A 24,899-nucleotide genomic window follows, 5' to 3' on the forward strand; every position below is an offset into this window, starting at 1 on the left:
TTGAGGAAGTTTTGGGCCTGGAGATGACGTCCTGGGACAGGAGCTGGGCCTGGAGAGGCCACCATGAGGCATGAGCTGGATGTAGACAGGCCAGTGTGAGGCAAGACCTGGGCCTATCTAGGCTGCTGGGAGACAGGCAGGAATCTGGCCAGGGAAGGTGGCCATGAGACAAAAGTTGGGCCTGGAAAGGCCCTTGTGAGGCGTGAGCTTGGCCTAAAGAGGCCACTGGGTGGCAGGAGCTGGGTGTGTAGAAGCTGCTGAAAGGTTGGGAGCTTGGCTTGGGTGGTCCACAGTGAGGCAGATGCTGGGCGTGAAGAATCTGCTGTGAGGCAGATGTTGGGACTGTAGAGGCTGACGGGAGGCAGAGGCTGGGACTGGAGAGGCTGCCAAGATGCAGGAGCTGGGCCTGGAGAGGCTGCCAAGAAGCATGAGCTAGGCCTGGTGAGGTCAACTTGAGAAAGTTCAGGGCCTGGAGAGAAGGCTGGGAGGCAGGAGCTGGGTCTAAAGAGGCCATTGTAACGGTGGAGCTGTGCCTGTGGAGGCTGTTGTGAGGCAGTAGCCTCATCTGCGGAGACTGCCGTGAGGTAGGGTATGGGCCTAAATAGGCCATTGTGAGTCATGAGCTTGGTCTGTGGAGGCTGACTGGAGAAAGTTCTGGGCCTGGAGAGGCTGCCGGGAAGTAGGAGCTGGGCCAAAAAATTTAAGCACGTTACATTTATTAGGCACTTTATTTCCATTATTACACTGTAATATATAATAAAATAATTATAGAACTCACCATAATGTAGAATCAGTGGGCGTGTTAAGCTTGTTTTCCTGCAACTGGATGGTCCCACCTGAGCGTGATGGGAGAAAGTGACAGATCAATAGGTATTAGATTCTCATAAGGACAGCGCAACCTAGATCCCTCACATGCACGGTTCACAACAGGGTGCGTTCTCCTATGAGAATCTAATGCTGCTGCTGATCTGAGAAGGTGGAGCTCAGGTGGGAATGTGAGCAAAGGGGAGTGGCTGTAAATACAGACGAAGCTTCCCTCACTCCCTCACTTGACACCACTCACCTCCTGCTGTGTGGCTCCTTATGGCTCCATGGCTCAGGGGTTGGGGACCCCTGCTCAAGTGCATCCAAAACGACCCTTCCCACACCAGTCTTCACAGTGGTCAAGTGCAGCAACCACTTAGCTCCCAAGGCATGTGCCTCAGCTGGCATTTTGTCACAATCAACAGTAAGTGGTAGCTTGAGTCATTGTGAGGTCACTTCCTGGAAATCACCAGCATCCCATTTCCCACTGGCAAAGAGCTCAGCACTGTCCCCGGGAAACCAAACCTATGCCCAAATCCCATCTGTGTGGGTTTATCTCCTGGGACCCTTCCTAACATATTAGAGTCCAATCAGGAAGCATAAACCGCTCAAAAGTTTAAAGTGGTAAAATTTAATACAGAGAATTATTCATTATAACAGGTGAACAGCATAATGAGAGATTGGCTAGCACAAAGTAAAGAGAACTCTAGAGAATATAGGACTAGCCCAGGCCAGGCATGGTGGCTCATGCCTGAAATTCCAGCAATTTGAGAAGCTAATACAGGAGGATTGCTTAAGGCCAGGAGCTAGAGACCGGTCTGGGCAACACAGTGAAACCCTGTCTCTATCCAAAAAAAGAAAAAAATTAGCTGGGAGTGGTGGTGCACACTTGTAGTCCCAGCTACTCGGAATGCTGAAGTTTGAGCCTGGGAGGTCAAGGCTGCAGTGAGGCATGATTATGCCACTACAGTCCAGCCTGGTGACAGAGCAAGACCCTGTCTCAAAGAAGAAAACAACAACAACCATTTACAGACAGAAAAGAAATAGAGCTAATAAGCTAAAAGAAGATGTTGAAATGTGACAAGTAAAGTAATATGAGGTCTTTTATCTATTTAAAATAATCAAACAAAAAATGACTTACTAAATTATAATACCCTGTGCTGGCAAAGGTGCAGTGAAATGGGCACTTTCTTATACTATGAGGGGTGTTTAAATTGTGTATAAGCCTTCCAGGGTAAAGCTTGTCAATTTTTTAAAATAATAGAGACAGGGTCTCACCATACTGCCATACTGCCTCCTCCAACTCTTGGCCTCAAGCAATCCTCTGGTCTTAGCCTCCCAAAGTGCTAAGATTATAGCTGGGAGGCACCCAAAACCTTGTCCATTTACATCAAGGGTAAGGAGAATGTCCATTCACCATGACTCACAGTAATCTTACTTCTGGGGAGACAATTCAATCTCAACAAAAGGTCATCTGTACAAACACAGTAAAAATCTGGGGAGTAACTTAAGACACAGTTGGTAAGTGAAATAAGAAACAGTTATAAGAAATTAAACTATGGTATCAATAGGCACCTGGTAAAAGGTCAGTTGATGTTAGCTGCTACTTTTTTGTTGTTCTGAGACAGGGTCTCACTCTGTCACTGAGGCTGGAGTGCAGAGGCCTGATCATGACTCACTGCAGTCTCAGCCTCCCTGGGCTCAAGTGATCCTCCCAGCTTAGCCTCCCAAGTAGCTGGGACTACAGGAACATGCCACCACACTAGGCTAATTCATGTATTTTTCTGTAGGGATGGTGACTCCCTTTGTTTCCAAGGCCTATCGCAAACTCTTGGCCTCAAGCCATCCTCCTGCCTCAGCCTCCCAAAGTGTTGCGATTACCAGTGTGAGCCACCACACCTGGCCAGCTGCTACTTTTATCAATATTATTATTATTCCACTCAATTAAAAATTATTATTTTCAAGGCTATGCAACAATATGTATCCTACAGCGTAATTGTAAAAACATATACCGTCGTCCCTCAGTATACAGAATTAGTTCCAGCCCCCCGTCTCTGCATATGCCAAAATCCATGCTTACTCACGTTTCGCTGTCACCCCTCTGGAATCCACGTATAGGAAAATTCCAAATATTAGTTGGGCATAGTGGCAAGCACCTATAGTCTCAGCCACGTGGGAGGCTGAGATGGGAGGATCGCTTCAGCCTGGAAGGTTGAGGCTGCAGTCAGCTGTGATAGCACTACTACACTCCAGCCTTAGACAAGAGAGGGAGACCCTGTCTCAGAAAAAAAAAATAAATAAATAAAACAGGTTAGAAATTGTAATGAGGTCTGTTGGGCAAAATTCCATATAAGCAAAGTATAAATTAATAAAGCAAATGGTGATAAATTAGTACGATTGACTTTCTGGAGTTTCTGACAATAAAAGTAAGGAAAATGCAAAACACAAAGACAGAGAGTAAAAAGAGAAATTAGGAAAGCATTCTACATGTTTAATAGGAAGACACTGGCCATGTTCGTGCAGCGGCAGTATGTCATGATATGACATACCTTGGAGAGAAGTTAACAGATGAGGAAGTTGATAAAAATCATCAGAGAAGCAAAATACTGGTAGCGACACTCAAGTAAACCACGAAATTTCCATAACTTATGTCAGAAAAGTGGGAATATTGTACAGTGTGTGTTGAAGTTCCTATACAACATTGTTTATCTGCCTTTTGTTTGTAAGGAATGTATATACTAAAAGTTCTTCTTGCTGTCAAAAGAATATAGGCGAATAAGTCATTTTAACTTATTCTTCTGTTTTTCTTTTATCTTCCTGCCATCATCCCACAGCCTTACTTTAGAAATTTTTTTTTTAGAAAATTGAACAAGGGCTCCTTGTGGTGGCACATACCTCTAGGATGGGAGACAGGGGTGGAAGGGTCACTTGAGGCCATGAGTTTGACACCAGCCTGGCCAACAAAGTAAGACCCCATGTCTACAAAACCATTTAAAAATTAGCCAAGTATCGTCATGTATACCTACAGTCCCAGCTACTCAGGAGGCTCAGGTAGGAGGATCCTTAGCCCAGGAGTTCAAGGCTGCAGTGAGCTGTGATAGCACTACTGTACTCAAGCCTGGGTGACAGGGTGAGACCCCATCTCCTAAAATAAAACATAAAGAAAAAAATAGTTCAAGTAGCAAGTTGTATGTGGCTTACTCTGAATATTTCTAAACTAGAAATTCTCAATCTTTTGGGGTCTAACATCCCTTTACATTTTTTAACTTTATTGAAGATCTCTAGGACTATTTCTTTCTGTAAATAATTATATTAAAACTAGAAAATAAGACAAAATTTTTAAAATATTATTCATTACATATTAATAAAGCCGTTACATGTTGATATAATACAAGATTTTAAAAATATTTAATATTCATTACATATTAGTGATAAAACCATTACATGTTGATATAATACTTTTTTTTTTCTTTGAGACAAAGTCTTGTTCTTTTGCCCAGGCTGGAGTGAAGTGGCACAATCTCAGCTCATTGCAACCTCCGTCCCGCAGGTTCAGGCGATTCTCCTACCTCAGCCTCCCAAGTAGCTGGGATTACAGGCGCCCGCTACCATGTCCGGCTAATTATTGTATTTTCTTAGAATTCAAGACCAGAGAAGGCTGGTCTTGAATTCTTGACCTCAGGTGACCCACCCGCCTGGGTCTCCCTAAGTGCTGGGATTACAGGTGTGAGCCACCGTGCCCACCCCGATTAATATATCTTTTAAAACACTGATTAGTCAGGCAACAACACCAGGCAGGGGTCTCCTCATTCCCAGAGACGCAAACCCCACTGCACGGCTGAGGGGTTGCAAGGGCTGCAGAGCCAAAAGGCTCTGACTTGAGATGTCATTATTTTACTTGTATTTTTATTTGTATTGTGAGACAGGTCCTGCTCTGTCACCCAGACTGGAGTGCAGCTGTGCACTTACAGCTCACTGCAGCCTCGACCTGCTGGGCTCAAGCCATCTTCCTGCCTCAGCTCCCCAGCAGCTGGTAGTACACTTGAGTGCCACCATGCCTGGTTATTTAATTTTTTTGTAGAGTGAGGCGTCTTGCTATGTTGCCCAAGCTGGCCTCAAACTCCTGACCTCAAGAGATCTGCCCACTTCAGCCTCCTGAGTAGCTGAAACTACAAGTACACATCACCATGCCTAGCTACATTTATTTCATTTTGAAAAATATTTTCGTAAAGAGCAGATCTTGCTGTGTTGTCCAGGCTGGTCTTGAACACCTACCCTTAAAAGATACTCCCACCTCTGCTTACCAAACAGCTGGGACTACAGGCATGAGCCACTGCAATGAGCCTGAAGAGATTTCTTTAATCTAGCATCCCATACTTGGTAGGATTGGGAAAGGCAGTAGTGTTTTTTAAAATTACTTAATAATTTCAGTAACAATCAAACTCAACCTTGACTCCTGCCTTCTCTCACACCCCATATCCAGTCTGTCAGGAAATCCTGTTGACTGTCTTCGACATGTACTAAAGATCCCCACCCACTAACTCCCTGGCCTCCTCCCCTACTTCTCCCCTCTGACCATCTCTCAACACCACCATGGCCCTGGTCAGGACCACCATCATCTCCCGCCTGGATGTTGCCAAAGCTTGGCCCCCATGCTTCTACCCACATCTTCCCGTAGTCTTTCTCAACTCAGCAGCCAGAGAACGCTTTTAAAATGGGAGACAGATCATGTCGCCTCTCTGCTCAGAACCTTCCCGCAGTTCCCATCTGAGTCAGAGTAAAAGCCAAAGCCCCAGCAATAACCTCCCAGGGCTTATGTGATCTGTACTGATCCCCACCCAGCAACTCCCTGGCCCCCTCCCCTAATTCTCTCCCTCTCTCCGTCTGCTCCATGGGTCTCCTTCCAGAGCCTCAGACACACCTCAGACACTTTATTCTATTGTTTCTGCCTACGAGCCTCTTCCCTCAGCACCTTGGCCAGCTCCTTCCCCTCCTTCAAGTCTTTACTCAATTTTCACTTAGGAGGCCACCCCTGACCATTCTATTTAACATTGCCATCTGTCCCCATGCCCACCATGCTCATTTCTTCTTTCTTTACTTTCTTCTTTCTTTTTTTCAAGATCTCACTGTCACCAAGGCTGGAGTGCAGTGGTGCAATCACAGCTCACTGCAACCTCAAATTTCCAGGCTCAAGCGATCCTCCCACCTCAGTCTCCCGAGTAGCTGGGACTCCAGGTTCACGCCATCATGCCTGGCTAAATTTTTTAGTATTTTATTTTATTTTATTTTATTTTGAGACAGAGTTTCACTCTTCTTGCCCAGGCTGTAGTGTAATGGTGCGATCCCGGCTCACTGCAAACTCCACCTCCCAGATTCAAGTGATTCTCCTGCCTCAGCCTTCCAAGTAGCTGGGATTACAGGTGCGTGCCACCACGCCCAGCTAATTTTTGTATTTTTAGTAGAGCCGGGGTTTCGCAATGTTGGCCAGGCTGGTCTCGAACTCCTGACCTCAGGTAATCTGCCCGCTTCGGCCTCCCAAAGTGCTGGAATTACAGGCGTGAGCCACCATGCCTGGCCAGTTTTTTCATTTTTTGTGGAGACAAGGTCTTACTATGTTGCCCAGACTGGTCTTAAACTCCTGGCCTCAAGTGATCCTCCTGCCTAAATTCCTAAAGTGCTGGGATTACCGGCATGAGCCATCATGCCTGGCTTCATGTTCATTTCTTCTTGCTGCTGCAACATAGTTTGCAGTTTCCTACATTTAGTGGCTTAAAACACCACAAATCTACCATCTTACAGTTCTAGCGGCCAGAAACCCAAACTAGGTCTATTAAGGCTAAAGTCAAGGTGTCAGCAGGGCTGCATTCCTTCTGGAGACTCTAAAGTGTTCCCTTGGCTTTTCTAGCTTCTAGGAGCAACCCCCATTCCTTGGATCACGGCCCCTGACTCCATCTTCAAAGCCAGAAGTGAAGCATCTTCAAATCTCCCTCTCTTACCTCTGCTTTCATCACCACATCTCCTGCTCCAATTCTGAATCTCCTACTCTCTTCCTTTTATAAAGACCCTTGTGACTACTGAGCATGGTGGCTCCCACCCAGAATCCCAACACTTTGAGAGGTCAAGGCAGGAGGAACACTTGAGGCCCGAAGTTTGAAACTAGCATGAACAACATAGTGAGACCCCCACCTCCAGAAAAAAATAAAAATAAATATTAGCCCGACATGGTGGTATGCGCCTGTAGTCCCAGCTACTTGAGAGGCTGAGGTGAGACAATCGATTTAGCCCAGGAGTTTGAGATCAGCCTGGACGACATAACTAAATCTCATCTCTACAAGGACGAGGTGGGAGGATCACTTGAGCCCAGGAATTTGTGGCCAGCCTGGGCAACAAAAGAAGACCCCATCTGGCCAACATGGTGAAACTCTGACTCTACAAAAATGAGCTGGGCATGGGTGACATGCATGTGTAGTCCTAGCTACTTGGGAGGTTGAGATGGGAGGATCGCTTGATCTCAGAAGGCCAAAGCTATAGTGAGCTATGATCACATCACTGCACTCCAGCCTGGATGACACAGGGAGATTCTGTCTCAAAAAAAAAGAAAAGAAATATATATTTCATCTCTGTCCCTGGTTCCTGGCACAGAGCTTCTAAAGCTCTTACAAAGACCTCAGTGATAGATGTGACAGGAACATCTTTTGTTTTAATATTTTGTTGTTGAGATGACTGGGTGACTGCAAGCTCCTAGATTTCTTCAGGAGGAGGGCTGATTGCCAATGGAAGCAACCACATGATTAGACGCTTGGAACTTTCAGCTTCATGCACTGAACTCCAGGAGGAAGAGGGGCTGGAGACTGCCTTCATCACCAACGGCCAAAGATTTTATCAATCATGCTTGCATAATAAAGCCTCCATAAACACCCTGAACAGGGTTTGCAGAGCTTCTGGGGTTGCTGAACACAGGAGATGCTGGGAGGGTGGCATGTTCAACAGAGGGCATGGGAACTCTGTGCCCCTCCTAACTTACCTTGCCCTGGGCATCTTTCTTTTTTTTGAGATAGGGCCTGGCTCTTTAGTCCAAGCTAGAGTGGAGTGGCACAATCTCAGCTCACTGTAACCTAAGCCTCCCCAGTCCCCAGCTCAAGGTGTCCTCTCACCTCAGCATCCCTAGTAGTTGGAACTCTAGGTGCACACCACCACACCCGGTTATTATTATTTTTTTATTTTTTGTAGAGACAGGTTTTCACCATGTTGCCCAGGCTGGTCTCAAACTCCTCAGTTTAAGCGATGCTCCCACCTCGGCCTCCCAAAGTTCTGAGATTATAGGCGTGAGCCACTGCATCCAGCATGTACGTCTCTTTCATTGGCTGTTTCTGAAATGTATCTTTTGCAATGAACCAGTAATAGGAAATGAACTGGCCAGATGCGGTGGCTCACATCTGTAATCCTAGCACTTTAAGAGGCAGAGGTGGAAGGATCACTTGAGACCTGGAATTTGTGGCCAGCCTGGGCGACACAACAAGACCCCATCTATACAAAAAATAAATTAGCCAGATGTGGTGGTGCAGGCATGTAGTCTCAGCTACTAGGGAGGATGAGATCTCCCTGGATCCCAGGCAGTCAAGCCTGCAGTGAGCTATGACTGCACCATTGCACACCAGCCTGGGCAAAAAAAATAAGACCCTCTCTCTCAGAAAAAAAGAAAATAAACTGTTTTTCTGAGTTCTGTAAACTGTTCTAGCAAATAATTAAACCCAAGAATGGATTTATGGGAACCCCCGATTTGTAACAGGTTGGTCAAAAGTACAGGTGACAACCTAGGACTTGCCACTGGCATCTGAAGTGAGGATGGTCTCATGGGACTGAGCCCCTAACTTGTGGGGTCTGTGCTAACTCCAGGCAGTGTCAGAATAAAATCATGGGATACCCAGTTAATATCCAGAGCACTGGAGAATTTGGTGTAAAACTCCATACATACATTCAGTCGGAAGTGTGTGAGCAGAGACAAACACGGGCTTTTCTTTCACCTACCTGCTTAACTGCATAGGAGAGGCAATATGTGGTGCTCATGAACAAAGCAAGCATTAAAGTCAGACCAGACCCAACATTCGACTCAGTCTTAATATCCAGGTGAGCTTGGGCAAATCACTCATTATTGCTAAGTCTTCATCACTTCATTCGTAAAATGGGGATAACTGTGGCACCTACCTGTGATTCTGTGAGAATTAACGAAATATTATGCTTGGTGTTATTGTGATCATTATACCTATTCCAAACTATTTGACAAGGACAGTGATGGATGACAACATCAAAAAATTAGAAACTGTAGTGAGATCTCTCAGGAAAAATTCCATACAAGCAAATTACTGTCTCCACAAAGCATTCCTGCCACACCTAATTCACCATTCCCTGAACAAGATGTGCCATCTTCATTGTCCAGGTCTGTGCAGTGCTGGTTTCCCTGCCTGGGCAGCTCACTCCATCCCATTCCAGCCCATTCCCCATCCCTCCACCTCCCCCTTCCCTCCCCACTCTCATACAACTCTTCCTCATCTTTCAGGACTTAGCTTCAATGTCACCTTAACTGGAAACTTCTCTCAGCCTCCAAAAGAGCTTCCCATTGCATTTGATGCATGCACTATTATTTGATCATTTTTGAGTTATAGTCCAAGTCTTTTTGTACCTGAATAACATGTTACCCAGTCAGTCTCTTTTCCTGGATTCAGAAGTCTTTCATGGTAGATCCAGCTGGAAGTGACAAACACATTCTTTTGAAATAAAGGGATGACACAAACAGACATAAGTTCTTAAACGTCTTAAATGGTATGTGAAAATTAAACAAAATTCAAAGACTTGTGGGAACACTTAGAAGGAAAGTTACTGGGAATGTCACAAAGGGTTAATTTGTATTTTATTTTTTGAGACATTATTTTTATTTGATTTTTTATTTTCTGTCACCTAGGCTGGAGTGCAGTGGTGCAATCAGGGCTCACTGCAGCCTCGACCACCTGGGCTCAAGTAATCTCACTTAATTTTTATTTGGTTTAAGAAACAGTCTTGGTTGAGGGTGGTGGCTTATGCCTGTAATCTCAGCACTTTGGGAGGCTGAGAGAGGTATATTACTTGAGGCCAGGAGTTTGAGATCAGTCTGGGCAATATATTAAGACCTTCTCTCTACCAAAAAACAGAGTGAATGTGTGGAAGACAATTTTTCCACAGACTGGGAGTGGAGGGAATAATTTCAGGATGATTCAAGTGCATTACAAATATTGTGCACTTTATTTCCATTATTATTACGTTGTAATACATAATGAAGTAATTCTACAACTCACTATAATGTAGAATCAGTGGGATCTCTGAGCTTGTTTTCCTGCAACTAGACTGTCCATCTGGGGTGATGAGAGACAGTGACAGAACATCAGGCATCAGATTCTCGTAAGGAGCGCACAACCTAGATCCCTCGCATGCACACTTCACAACAGGGTTCGTGCTCCTATGAGAATCTAATGCCGCTGCTGATCTGACAGGATGTGGAGCTCAGGTGGTCATGCAAGCGATGGGAGGGGCTAGAAATACAGATGAAGTTTCCCTTCACTCGCCTGCTGCTCACCTCTGGCTCTGTGGCCCTGTGGTTGGAGATTGCTGCTCAAGTGCATTCGAAAGGATCCATCCCACGCCATTCTTCAGTCATCTTTACTGCTACAGTGGTCAACTGTAGCACCCCTAAGCTTGCAGGGCATATGCTTCACCTGGTATTTCTTTTTTTTTTTTTTTTTTTGAGACGGAGTCTCACTCTGTCGCCCAGGCTGGAGGGCAGTGACACGATCTCGGCTCGCTGCAAGCTCCGCCTCCCAGGTTCCCACCATTCTCCTGCCTCAGCCTCCCGAGTAGCTGGAACTATAGGTGCCCGCCACCATGCCCAGCTAATTTTGTGTATTTTTAGTAGAGACGGGGTTTCACCGAGCCAGGATGGTCTCGATCTTCTGACCTAGTGATCCGCCCGCCTTGGCCTCCCAAAGTGCTGGGATTACAGGGGTGAGCTGCCGCACCCGGCCTTCACCTGGTATTTCATCATAATCAACAGTAAGTGGTAGCTGGAGTCACTGTGAGATCACTTCCTGGAAATCACCAGCATCCCATATCCCATTAGCAAGGAGCTCAGCACTGCTCCTTGGATAACCAAACCTATTCCCAAATCCCATCTGTGTGGGTCTATCTCCTGGTACCCTTCCTACCATCAATTCTGTATTTGTAGGAGTCCAATCAGGAGACACAAACCACTCAAAAGTTTAAACTAGAATGAGCAAGGTGGCTCACACCTGTAATCCCAGCACTTTGGGAGGCCAAGGTGGGTGAATTGCTTTGAGCTCAGGAGTTTGAGACCAGTCTGGGAAACATGGCGAAACCCCATCTCTACAAAAAACACAAAAATTAGCTCAGTGTGGCGGCACTTACCTGTAATCGCAGCTACTCGGGAGGCTAAGTCAGAAGAATTGCTTGAGCCTGGCAGGTGGAGGCTGCAGTGAGCAGAGGTTGTGCCACTGTACTCCAGCCTAAGTGACAGCGTGAGACCTGGTATCAAAAAGAAAAATATATATATACATGTAAATTTAATATAGAAAGTATTAATTTTGGCCAGGCACCATGGCTCATGCCTGTAATCCCAACACCTTGGGAGGCCAAGGCAGGCGGATCACCTGAGGTCAGGAGTTCAAGACCAGCCTGACCAACATGGAGAAACCCCATCTCTACTAAAAATACAAAATTAGCTGGGCATGGTGGCACATGCCTGTAATCCCAGCTACTCGGGAGGCTGAGGCAGGAGAATTGCTTGAACCCGGAAGGCGGAGGTGGCGGTGAGCCAAGATAGCGCCACTGCACTCCAGCCTGGGCAATCCAGCCTGGGCAACAAGAGTGAAACTCCATCTCAAAAAAAAAAAGTATTAATTTTAGCAGAGGATCAGCATAACGAGGGACACACTAGCACAAAGTAAAGACAACTCTAGAGAACACAGAACTAGCAGAAGCCAGGCACTGTGGCTCATGCCTGTAATCCCAGCAATCTGGGAAGCCTAGGCAGGAGGATCACTTGAGGCCAGGAGTTGGAGACCTGTCAGCGCAACACAGTGAGACTATATGTCTACCAAAAAAAAGAAAAATATTAGCCAGGTGTGGTGGTGGTGCACACCTGTAATTCCAGCTACTTGGGAGTCTGGGGTGGGAGGATCCCTTGAGGCTGGGAAGTCTACACTACAGTGAGCCAAGATCATGCCACTGCACTCCAGCCTGGGCGACAGAGTGAGACCCTGTCTTAGAAAGAAAAAGAAAAGAAAGTGTTAATCCCCCTAAGGGAATCTCCTCTTCTCCTGCCCTCTCTGGAACCTCACTTGTCAGTTCTTCCTCCCACTTTCCTGTATCTTTAACCTATCCCCTACTTTTAGCGCCTTCCCACCATCATTTAAATTACTCAAACTTCTTCTGTTTTAAAAACCTCTCCCTCAACTCAGTGAGAGGTCTCCTGCACACCCACTGAGCCATCTGCTCCCCCTGGTGCCTTCTCTACAGAAGCCTGAGCCATGTCTCTAATGCATGAATCTCATCATGTTACTCCCCCATTTACATCACTTCTCCTTGCCTCGGGGATTAAGTCCAAACTCCTTAACAGCCCCTGCTCTGCCCTGCTTTGCAAGGCAGCCTCACTGCTTGCCCCTCTCCATTTCACCTGCTATGGAGTCCAACTGAGCCTCATCTGCCCCCTGAATGCACACTCTTTCTCCTCTGGGAGTCTCTGAAGTGGGTGATATCCTCTGCTTATAATACGCTTCCCCTTAAACCTCTACTCTCTTCCTGGGTAGCTTCGGCTCCTCTGTCACTTGTCCGCTTTGGCATCACCTCCTCATGGAAGACTTCCTTGACTCCCCAGATTCTCAGGAGCATGGCAGGTGAGGTGCTCCTCCCATGAATGGATGGAGATTACAGAGTGTGTGTTATTCATGCTTAATTCACCAGTGCTTAGCTCAGTACCTGGCACAAGTTACTGTGGTGGACAAAGTAATAACCCCCCACCCTGCCAACTAATTGCTCATGTCGTATGTTACACAGCACAATTACATAGGAAGGGGGAATTAAGAGTGCAGATAAAATTAATGTTGCTCATCAGCTGACCTTAAAACAAGATTATCCTGGAGTATCTAGGAGAGCCCATGTAATTACAAGCATTCTTTAAAAGTGGAAGAGGGAGGTAGAAGGTTAAGAACCAGAGACAGTGGGCACAATGACACATGCCTGTAATACCAATACTTTGGGAGGCCAAGGCAGGAAAATCCCTTGAGTGCAGGAGATCAAGGTCAGCCATGGCAACATAGTGCGGCCCCATCTCTACAAAAAAATAAAAACAAAATTCACTGAGTGTCATGGTGCTTACCAGCTACTGGGAAGGCTGACGTGGTAGGATTGCTTGAGCCTGGGAGTTTGAGGCTACAGTGAGCCATGATTGGACCACTGAACTCCATCCTGAGTGACAGGGCAAGGTGCTGTTTCTAAAGAAAAAAAGGACATTGGAATCAGGGTCCCCTCCATCCTAAGGTGGCTACAAGGCATCTCTCTCTGCAAATGAGTAAACATCATCCTCCAACTCCTCACAGAGTGGAGCAGCAGGAAAACTCCCTCACCTCATTTCTGTGCTGCTTGGGAGGCCTGAACAGCCCAATAACCAGCTCCTTGCTGATGAAGCAATCGGGAAACGGCTTGAGTTGAGCTAAGGAGAATTTGGATCATTCTTCTGGTTCTCAATAGGCAGGGTAGGGGCCAGGCATGGTGGCTCATACGTGTAATCCTTGCATTTTTGGAGGCCAAGGTGAGAGGATCACTTGAGGCCAGGAGCTGAAGACCAGCCTGGGCAACATAGCGAGACCCAGGTGGCATGCACCTGTGGTCCCCACTACTTGGTAGAATGAGGTGGGAGGGTTGATCACTTGATCCCAGGAGTTTCAGGCTGCAATGAGCCATAATCACACCACTGCACTCTAGCCTGGGTGACAGAGCCAGACCATGTCTCAAAAAGTAAAAAAATAAAATAAATAAATAAATAAAATACAGAGAGAGACTATAGGCAGCCACCACCACATCTGGCTAATTTTTAAACATTCTGTAGAGACGAGGTCTTGCTAGGTTGCCCAGGCTGGTCTAAAACTCCTGGCATCAGGCCAGGCGTGGTGGCTCATGCCTGCAATCCCAGCACTTTGGGAGGCCAAGGCAGGCAAATCACCCGAAGTCAGGAGTTCCAGACCAGCCTGGCCAACGTGGCGAAACCCCATCTCTACTAAAAATACAAAAATTGGCCAGGCAGTAGTGGCATGGGCCTGTAATCCCAGGTACTCAGGAGGTTGAGGCAGGAGAACCACTTGAACCTGGGAGGCAGAGGTTGCAGTGAGCAAAGATCGCGTCACTGCATGCATTCCACCCTGGGTGACAAAGTGAGACTGCCTCAAAACAAACAAACAACAAACAAACAAAGAAACAAAAAATCTCCTGGCATCAAAAGATCTTCCTATCTCACCCTCCCACCCTCCCAATGCCCTGGGATTATATTTTTTGTTTACTTTAATTGAAGACACTTGTTCTTATACTCCTTTAAGATATAAAGAAAAAAAAAACAGATAATAACAAATGTTGGTGAAGGCCGGGCACAGTGGCTTAGCCTGTAATTCCAGAACTTTGGGAGGCTGAGGTGGGCAGATCACTTGAGGCCAGGAGTAAGAGACCAGCCTGGGCAACATGGTAAAACCCCGTCACTACAAAAAAAATATAAAAATTAGCCAGGCATGGTGGCATGCACCTGTAATTATCAGCTACTCAGGAGGCTGAGATGAGAAAATCACTTGTGCCTGGGAGGTCAAGGCTCCAGTGAACTGTGATGGCATCACTGTGCTGCAGCCTGAGAGACAGAGCAAGCCCCTGTCTAGAAAAAAAAAAAAAAAAGCGAAGATGTGGAGGAATTGGAACCCACATACATTACTGGTGGGAACATAAAATCGTGTAACCACGCTTTGCTTGTCATTTTAATTGGATTTTTTAATCAAGACAGGGTCTTGCTATCTTGCCCAGGCTGATCTTGAACTTGTGGGCTCAAGCCATCCTCCCAACTGAGCCTCCTGAGTAGCTGGGACTACAGGTGTGAGCCATCACACCCAACTGGTGTAGCTATTTTAGAAGACAAACTGGCAGTTTCTCAAAAGGCTTAAACATGCAGTCATCATATAATGCAACAATTTCACTCCTAGGCATATATCCCAGAGAAATAGAAATACATGTCCACACAAAAACTTGTACAGCAATCTTCATAGCAGCATTGTTCATAATAGCCAATATGTGGAAACAACCCAAATGTCCACCAACTGATGAACAGATAAACAAAATGCAGTGTGTCTCTACCATGGAATATTATTCAGCCACAGAAGAAATGAAATACTGATACACACTATGACATAAAGGAACTTTGAAAACATTGTGCTAAGAGGGAAAAAAAAGCCACAAAAGATCACATATTGTACAATTCTACTTGTCCAGATTAGGAAATTCTATAGTGACAAAAAATGAATCAATGGTTGCCTAAGGCTGGGGGGTCAAGGCAGGTAGGGGGGAGTAGGAGGTAGTGGCTAAGAGGTGCAGATTTCTCTATAGGGTAATGAAAGGTTCTAAAACTGACTGTGGTGATCGATGCACAGCTCTATGAATATTCTAAAACCCACTGAATTGCAGATTTCAATAAATAAATCAATTGAAGGGTATGTGAATCATATTTTAATAAAGCTATTATTTAAAATAATTGGTGGCGGGGCACAGGTGGTCATGCCTGCCTGTAATCCCAGCACTTTGGGAGGCTGAGGCAGGAGGATCACTTGAGGTCAGGAGTTTGAGCCTAGTCTGAGCAACCTAGCAAGATCCCATCTCCACGATAAAAAATAAAAAAATTAGCTGGGCATGGTGGCACACGTCCATAGTCCCAACTACTTGGGAGACTGAGGATTGCTTAAGCCCAGGAGTTTGAGGCTACAGTGAACCATGATCATGTCACTGTACTGCAGCCTGGGCGACAGAGCAAGACCCTGTCTCTAAAAAGGAAAGAAAATACAAGTTTTTAATCACTTTGTGAGTGTAGCCAAGTTTGAGGAGAAATAGACAAGAATAAAAGAGCACTGAATAATGAGAGTAAGTGGCTGGTTAGGCCCAGTTGCTAGCTAAGTGGCTTCTGAAACATTCATTAGTAAAGTTACAGCTCTGGGACAGTCATGCAGTCAAAGAATGAATGCTAAATTCATTACAAATGCTGATGGTCTTTCTTTACATGCCTTCTAGTGAAAAATTCCTAAGTGCCTAAATAGCAAGTCTGCAATGATAGCAGCTGTTTATTAAAGACTACAGAAAAGAAATGGAGGCCGGGCATGGTGGCTCATGCCTGTAATCCCTGCACTTTGGGAGGCTGAGGTGGGCAGATCACCTGAGGTCAGGAGTTTGAGACCAGCCTGGCCAACACGGTGAAACCCTATCTCTACTAAAAATACAAAAATTAGATGGGTGTGGTGGCGGGCGCCTGTAATCCCAGCTACTCAGGAGGCTGAGGCAGGAGAATTGCTTGAACCCAGAAGGCAGAGGTTGCAGTGAGCCAAAATCACGCCATTGCACCAGCCTGGGCGACAAAAGCAAGACATCATCCTTAAAAAATAAAAATAAAAAAGGCATCTTCTTCAAGAATGACATAGTGTTTCATGATAAGCCCTAATTTTGCATTTGTTCAAGTACTGATTTGATTTAGCAAATATGACACCAATCTTGGATAAAGTGTGAACAACACAATTTCATTTTCTCCTTAATCAAAACTGATTAGGTAGTCTAATACCAATTCTGATCTTATTAAAAACTGATAAGATAAAAAAATCAGGGAATGATGGAGCCAATAAGATGTTACAACCTGTTCTAAGGAGAATTCCAAAACCCACACATATTTCAGACCATTAAGCATGATGAAATATATCTGATTACTATATTTAAAAATAAACTGATTATATAGCCAACAACAATTGGGCAGGGGTCTCCTCATCCACAGCCACACAATCCTGATCATGCAGCTATGTGGTTGCAAGGCCTGCATAGCCTAGAAGGGACTGGTCTGACCTGAGATTTCACTTCATCCATATTTGTATTTTGAGACAGGGTCCTGCTCTGTCACCCAGGCTGGAGTGCAGTGGTATAATCATAGCTCACTGCAGCCTTGACCAGCTGGGCTCAAGAGATCATCCTGCCTCAGCTGTACCAGTACCTGGGAATACAGGCAAGCACCACCATATCAGGCTTCTTTTTTTTTTTAAACTTTTGTAGACAGAGAAGTCTATGTTGTCCAAGATGGTCTCAAACTCCTAGCCTCAAGAGATCTGTGCACCTCAGCCTCTTGAGTAACTGGGGCCATAGGTACACACCACCATGCCCGGCTACATTTATTTCATTTTATTAAATTTCTTTCTTTTATTTTTGTAGAGGGAGGTCTTACTATGTTGCAAGGCTGTTCTCGAACTCATGGCCTTGAAACATACTCCCATCTCTGCCTCTCAAACTGTTGCAACTATAGGTGTGAGCCACTGCACCTGTGCGGCCTGACTTGAGATTTCTTTAATCTAGCATCCTTTACTTGGTAGGATTGGGAAAGGCAGTAGTGTTTTCAAAAATTACTTAGTAATTCAATTAGAACCAAACTCAACCTTGACTCCTGCTGTCTCTCACAGCTTACATCCAGTCTGTCAGGAAATCCTATTGACTGACTTCATCTCCCGCCTGGATGTTGCCAAATCTCAGCCCCCCTGCTTCTATCCAAATCTTCCGACAGTCTTTCTCAACTCAGCAGCCAGGGGGTGCTTTTAAATCAGGAGAAAGATCACGTTGCTTCTCTGCTCAGAACCCACCCCCAACACCCCCGTCCACGGTTCCCATTTCAGTCAGAGTAAAAGCCAAAGCCAAAGCCCCAGCAATAGCCTCCAGGGCTTACATGATCTGTACTGATCCCAGCAACTCCCTGGCCTCCTCGCCTGCTTCACTACCTCTATCTCTTTGCTCCTCTGGCCTCCTTCCAGAGCCTGACACACCAGGGAGTTTCCTAACGCCTTTATCCTGTTGACTCAGCCTACAGTGCTCTTCCCTCAGCACCTTGGCCAGCTCCATCACCTGCTTCAAACTTTTGCTCAATTTTCACTTATAAGGCCAACCCTGACCACTCTACCTAACATTGCCATCTGTCCCCATTCCCACCATGCTCCTTCCTTCCTTCCTTCCTTTCTGAGACAGGGTCTTGCTCTATCGCCCAGGCTGAAGTACAGTGGTGCAATCACAGCTCACAGCAACCTAAACGCCCTAGGCTTAAACAATCCTCCTGTCTCAGCCTCCCTAGGAGCTGAGACTACAGGTGCACGCCAGAACACCTAGCTAATTTTTTTTTTTTAAGACAGAGTCTTACTCTGTCGCCTAGGCTGGAGTGCAATGGCGTGATCTTGGCTCACTGCAACCTCTGCCTCCCGGATTCAAGTGATTCTCTGCCTCAGCCTCCCAAGTAGCTGGGATTACAGGCGCGCACCACCACACCGGGCTTATTTTTGTATTTTTAGTAGAGATGGGGTTTCACCATCTTTGCCAAGCTGATCTTGAACTCCTGACCTCATGATCCACCCCCCTCAGCCTCCCAAAGTGTTGGGATTACAGGCATGAACCACCACGCCCCACCTTTTCTTTAAAATTTGTGTAGACATGAGGTCTCACTATGTTGCCCAGACTGGTCTTAAGCTCCTGGGCTTGAGCAATCTTCCCACCTCAGCTTCCCAAAGTGCTGGGATTACAGGCGTGAGCAACTGCCCCTGGCTTCATGTTCATTTCTTCTTGCTGCTGCAACAAACTACCCTACATTTAGTGGCTTAAAACACCAGAAATCTATCATCTTACAGTTCCGGGGCCCAGAAACCCAGCTAGGTCTAGTAAGGCTAAAGTCAAGGTGTCAGAGGGGCTGCATTCCTTTTGGAGGCTCTAGAGAGAATGTGCTCCCTTGCCTTTTCCAGTTTCTAGAAGCCACGCCCATTCCTTGACTCACCTTGAAGATGGCCCCTGACTCCATCTTCAAAGTCAGAAGTGCAGCATCTTCAAATCTTCCTCTCTGACCTCTTCTTCCATCACCACATCTCCTTCTCTAATTCTGACTCTCCTACCTCCTTTCTCTTATAAAGATCCTTGTGATTGGTGGGCATGGGGGCTCCCATCTATAATCCCAACATTTTGGGAGGCCAAAGAGGAAGGAATGCTTGAGGCCAAGAGTTCAAGATCAGCCTTGGCATCATAGCAAGACCCTGCCTTTACAAAATTAAAATTAAAATCAGCTGGGCATGGTGATGCACACCTGTAGTCCCAGCTACTGGAGAGGTTAATGTGGGAGGATTGCTTTAGCTTAGGAGGTCAAGGCTGCAGTGAGCTACGATCACATCACTGCACTCCAGCCTGGGTAAGAGAGTGAGACTCTGTCTCAAATATAAGAAAAGAAATGTATATTTGGTATTTGCCCCTGGTTCCTGGCACAAAGCTTCTAAAGCTCTTGTAAAGTCCTTAGTGATAGAGGTAATAGGAGCACCTTCTGTTTTAATATTTGGTCTTAGTCCCAGGTTCCTGACACAAGGGCCTCTAAGTTCTTTCAGATCTGCAGCATGGTAAGAAAGCATGTGGGATGCTGTTGAGATGCCTGGGTGGCTGGAAGTTCCTAGACTGCTTCAGAAGGGCTGGTTGCCAGAGGAACAAACCACATTTTTTTTTTTAAACGGAGTTTGGCTCTTGTAGCCCAGGCTGGAGTGCAATGGGACAATCTCGGCTCACCACAACCTCCGCCTCCCACGTTCAAGCTATTCTCCTGCCTCAGCCTCCTGAGTAGCTGGGATTACAGGCATGTGCCATCATGCCCAGCTAATTTTTGTATTTTTAGTAGAGATGGGGTTTCATCATGTTATGTTGGTCAGGCTGGTCTTGAACTCCTGACATCAGGTGATCTGCCCACCTCGGCCTCCCAAAGTGTTGGGATTACAGGCGTAAGCCACCATGCCCAACCCCAACCACATTTTTTGAGGCTTGGAACTTTCAGCCTTACTAGCTGAACTCCAGGAGGCAAAAGGGGCTGGAGATTGACTTAACCACCAATGGCCAATGATTTTATCAATCATGCCTCCATAAATATCCTAAACAACAGGGTTTGGAGAGCTTCCGTGTTGCTGAACACAAGGAGGTGCTGGGAGGGTAGCGTGCCCAACAGAGGGCATGGAAGCTCTGTGCCCCTCCCCACTTACCTTGTCCTGTGCATCTCTTTCATTGGCTGTTCCTGAGATGCAGCCTTTACACTGAGCTAGTAATAGAAAATAAACTGGCCAGATGTGGTGGCTCATGCCTGTAATCCCAGCACTTTTGGAGGCAGAGGTGGGGGAATCACTTGAGCCCAGAATTTGAGACCAGCCTGGGCAATGTAATGAGAACCCATCTACACAAAAAATTAAAAAAATTAGCTAGATATGGTGGTGGGAAACTTGTAATTCCAGCTACTTGAGAGGCTGAAGCAGGAAAATCACTTGAGCCCCGGAGGTTGAGGCTTCAATGAGCTATGATTGCACCAGTGCACTCCAGCCTGGGCAACAGAACAAGACCCTGTCTCTTAAAAAAAAAAGGAAAAAAAACCCTGTTTTTCTAAGTTCTGTGAGTTGTTCTAGCAAATAATTAAACCCAAGAAGAGGGTCATGGGAACCCCTGATTTCTAACTGGTTGGTCAAAATACAGGTGACAATCTAGGACTTGCAACTGGCATCTAAAGTGAGGGTGGTGTCATGGGACTGAGCCCCTAATCTGTGGGGTCTGCACTAACTCCAGGTAGTGTCAGGATGGAACTGTGGGATACACAGTTGGTATCCAGAGAGTTGGAGAACTGGTGTAGAAACCCCGCACACATATTTGGTCAGAAGTGTGTGAGTAGAGAGAATGGGTTCTTCTCTCACCTGTCTACCTGCTTAACTGCATAGGAGAGGCAATACGTGGTGCTCATGAACAAAGCAAGCATTAAAGTCAGACCAGACCCAACATTTGACTCAGTCTTAATATCCAGGTGAGCTTGGGCAAATCACTTATTATCCACAAGTCTTCATCATTTTGTGCATAAAACGGAGATAACTGTGGCACCTATCTGTGATTTTGTGTAACTAATGAAATACTATGATTGGTGTTATTGTGATCATTATACCTATTCTAAACTATTTGACAAGGACAGGGATGCATGGTAACATCAACAGATTAGAAACTGTAATGAGGTCTCTTGGGCAAAATTCCATGCAAGCAAATTACTGTCTCTCCAATGCATTCCTGCCACACTTAATTCACCATTCCCTGAACAAAATCTGCCATCTTCATTGTCCAGGTCTTTACAGTGCTAGTTTCCCTGCCTGGGCAGCTCACTACATCCCATCCCAGCCCATTCCCCATCCCTCCACCTCCCCCTTCCCTCCCCACTTTCATGCAACTCTTCCTCATCTTTCAGGACCCGGTTTCAATGTTACCTTAACTGGAAGCTTCTCTCACCCTCCAGAAGAGCTTCCCATTGCACTTCATGCATGTGCTGTTATTTGACCATTTCTGTGTTATAGTCCAAGTCTTTTTGTACCTGAATAAGATGCTGCCCAGTCAGTCTCTCTTCCTGGACTCTGAAGTCTTTCATGGTAGATTTAGTTGAAAGTGACAAAAAGACATTCTTTAAAAAAAAAAAAAAAAAAAAGAGGGATGACACAAGACAGACATCAGTACTTAAAAGTTTTAAATGGTATGTGAAAAGCAAACAAAATTCAAGGGCTTCTAGGAAAAATGTAGGAGGGAAGGTGTCACTGGGAAATATGATAAAGGGTAATTTTTATTTTATTTTATTTTATTTTTTGAGAAAGGGTCTTGCTCTATTGCCTAGGCTGTACTGCAGTAGTGCGATCAGAGCTCACTGCAGCCTCAACCTCCTGGGCTCGAGCAATCTTCCCACCTGATTTTTATTTTATTTAAGAAACACAGTCTTACTCTGTTACCAAAGCTGGAGTGCAGTGGTGTGATCACAGCTTACTGCAGCCTCAACCTCCTAGGCTCAAGTGATTCTCCAGTCTCAGCCTCCCCAGGAGCTGGGACTACAGGTGTCCACCACAATGTCCAGCTCATTTTTTTTTTTAATTTTTAGTAGAGACAAAGTGTCGTTATGTTGACCAGGCTGATGGTAGTCTCCTACCCTCAAGCAGTTCTCCCACCTCAGCCTTCCAAAGTGCTGGGATTACAGGTGTGAGCTGCCACATCTGGCTCAGGGGGTTAATTTTTAATTATATAAAGAGCTCAAAGCAAATAGTAGAAGAAGCCTAAATGCCTACAGCGGCTGACTGGTAAACTGTGATACATCCATATAATAAAATATTATGCAACCATGAAAAGGATTAAGAAAGATCAATAGGTATTGGCATAGATGTCCACGAAATATGAAAATGTGAAGTGATGTCCAATTAGCCTGTATCTTGAAAAATATGGCCCATTTTCTCAGTAGCAATTACTTCCTGAGATAAGATTATGGGTCTAAAGAGTAAAGGAAATTTTTCACTTCTTTCTTAAAAATATTTACTATTTTTATAATTTAAAGAGATTAAATAAATAGATCATCAAATTAGTAAAAGACACATTAACTCTATAAATAAATGGAAAAGTCACAGGCAGCCCAGGCATAGTGGCTCACACTTATAATACCAGCACTTTGGGAGGGGGTGGGGGAGGACTGCTTGAGGGCAGGAGTTCCAGACCAGCCTGGAAAACATAGCAAGACATCGTCTGTACTAAAAAAAAAAAAAAAAAAAAAGCCAGGCACGGTGGCATGTGCCTATAGTCCCAGCTACTGAGGTGGAAGGATCACCTGAGCCCAGGAGGTCAAGACTGTGGTAAGTTGAGATGGTGCTTGTGCCACTACACTCAAGCCTGGAAGACAGAGCGAGACTTAGTCTCAAAAAAAAAAAAGACAATAAAGAAATAAAGCTAACAAGCTAACATAAGAAAAAATATTAAAATGTGACAAATAGGATGGGCACGGTGGCTCACACCTGTAATCCCAGCACTTTGGGAGGCCGAGGTGGGTGGATCATGAGTTCAGGAGTTCAAGACCAGCCTGACGAACATGGTGAAACCCTGTCTCTACTAAAAATGCAGAAATTAGCCAGGCATGGTGGCGTGTGCCTGTAATCCCAGCTACTCAGGAGGCTGAGGCAGGAGAATCGCTTGAACCCGGGAGGCGGAGGTTGCAGTGAGCCAAGGTCACGCCACTGCACTCCAGCCTGGTAAGAGAGCAAGACTCTGTCTCAAAAAAAAAAAAAAAAAAAGTGACAAATGAAAATAAAGTAATATGAGGTCTTTTATTTATTAAAAATAATCAAACAGAAAATAACTTGTTAAATTATAATACCCTGTGCTGGCAAAGGTGCGGTGAAATGGGTGTTTTCTTATACTATTAGTGATGTTTAAATTGTAAATAAACCTTCCAGGTTAAAGCTTGGCAGTTTTTAAAAAATAATACAGACAGTGACTCACTATACTGCCTCCTCCAACTCCTGGCCTCAAGCAGTCCTCCCACCTCAACCTCCAAAAGTGCTGGGATTATAGGTCGACAGCCACCATGCCTGAAAGCTTGGCAACTTACATCAAGCATAATAAGAATGCTCATGCCCTGTGACTCACAGTAATCTCACTTCTGGAAATATCATCTTTGGATATAATTCAACCTAAACAAAAGGTCATATGCACAAACACAGTGAAAATCTCGGAGTATTTTTTTCTTTTTTTAAAAAAATATGGAATGCTTCACAAATTTGCATGTCATTCTTGCACAGAGGCCATGCCAATCTCTCTATTGTTCCAACTTTAGTATATGAGCTACCGAAGCAAGCATGAGTAATTTAAGATAAAGTGGTTAAGTGAAGTAAGGAAGAGTTATGGGGAATTTAAAAATCTATGGTATTTATAGGGATCTCATTAACAGCTCAGTAAATATTAGCTGCTGCTTTTATTATTTTTATGGTAATTCCACTCAATTAAAAATTGTCGCTAAAAATTACCATTGTCATGGAACACAATGTATCCTACAGTATAACTGTAGAAACAGACACAATTTGTCCCTTGGTATATGGGGGGATTGGTTCCAGCTCCTCCATTTCTATGTATACCAAAATCCACACATACTCAAGTTTTCCAGTCAGTCCTGTGGTACTGAGATACATATATATATATATAAAATGAGAAAATTAGCGAGGTGTGGTGACAAGCACCTGTAGTCCCAGCTACTTGTGAGGCTCAGTCAGGAGGATTGCTTGAGCCTACAGTGAGCCATAACTGCACCACTGCACTCTAGTCTGGGCAACAGAGTGAGACAGAAGGTTGACTGTTTAATAGAATTTTTCTGTTGACTTGAAGATATGGTCAGGACTGTGGTACATGAAAATTCTTCATAAGATAACTTTCTAATCCAATTAATGCTGGAATTGGGAACAGAAAATGTTTTGGTGACTATTTATTCCTTCACTTGCTGTTATATAAACTATTGCCAGTGGGTACTTAACAACCAAGAATGTCATCTCTGAGCTACTCACAATGAAAGGTGATGTCTGGGACCCAGGTGTGTTGAGGTCCCCATGTCTGGGCTATGGGTGCTGAGTGGGACTTACTTATCCATCCATTTTCTATATTCCGGCACTGGGAAACTTGGGTTTATCCATCTTGATAAAAGGTCATTTAAATTCCACTTGGCAAGAACCACAAATGGAAGAAAGGTCACGAAATCACAGGCTAGCCCTTGTTCTCAAGGGAATCTTCAGCTTAGGTGGTTCTGTAAAAGAGGAATCATATTGTTGAAAAATCATCGCAGGTCAGCTGAGGTGGCCCATACCTATAATCCCAGCCCATTGGGAGACTAAGGCAGGAGGATCCCATGAGGCCAGGAGTTCAAGACCAGCCTAGGCAACACAGTGAAACCTCATCTCTAC

The 24,899-nt window shown here is 45.2% G+C and overlaps 1 protein-coding gene and 1 non-coding gene across 2 annotated transcripts; both read right to left on the reverse strand.

Annotated features, from left to right (window-relative positions):
- Nucleotides 1-20: 20 nt before the first annotated feature.
- Nucleotides 21-24,797, reverse strand: LOC129523684 (putative uncharacterized protein FLJ92257). The gene is made up of 9 exons (XM_055347120.2): nt 24,582-24,797; nt 21,518-21,604; nt 13,226-13,340; nt 11,257-11,373; nt 9,485-9,549; nt 3,827-3,949; nt 2,889-3,079; nt 779-836; nt 21-686 (listed from the first exon to the last, which is right to left on the reverse strand). Exons 8-9 carry the CDS (start codon nt 779-781, stop codon nt 114-116), a joined length of 576 nt encoding a protein of 191 aa, XP_055203095.1. The 5' UTR covers nt 782-836; nt 2,889-3,079; nt 3,827-3,949; nt 9,485-9,549; nt 11,257-11,373; nt 13,226-13,340; nt 21,518-21,604; nt 24,582-24,797; the 3' UTR covers nt 21-113.
- On the reverse strand, nt 23,706-23,809 carry LOC115935432 (U6 spliceosomal RNA). Its single transcript, XR_004071067.2, has one exon. It is a non-coding gene; the product is annotated as a U6 spliceosomal RNA (small nuclear RNA).
- Nucleotides 24,798-24,899: the final 102 nt, after the last annotated feature.

The sequence above is a fragment of the Gorilla gorilla genome, chromosome 6 (genome assembly GCF_029281585.2).
Source record: "Gorilla gorilla gorilla isolate KB3781 chromosome 6, NHGRI_mGorGor1-v2.1_pri, whole genome shotgun sequence".
Classification (NCBI taxonomy): Eukaryota; Metazoa; Chordata; class Mammalia; order Primates; family Hominidae; genus Gorilla; species Gorilla gorilla.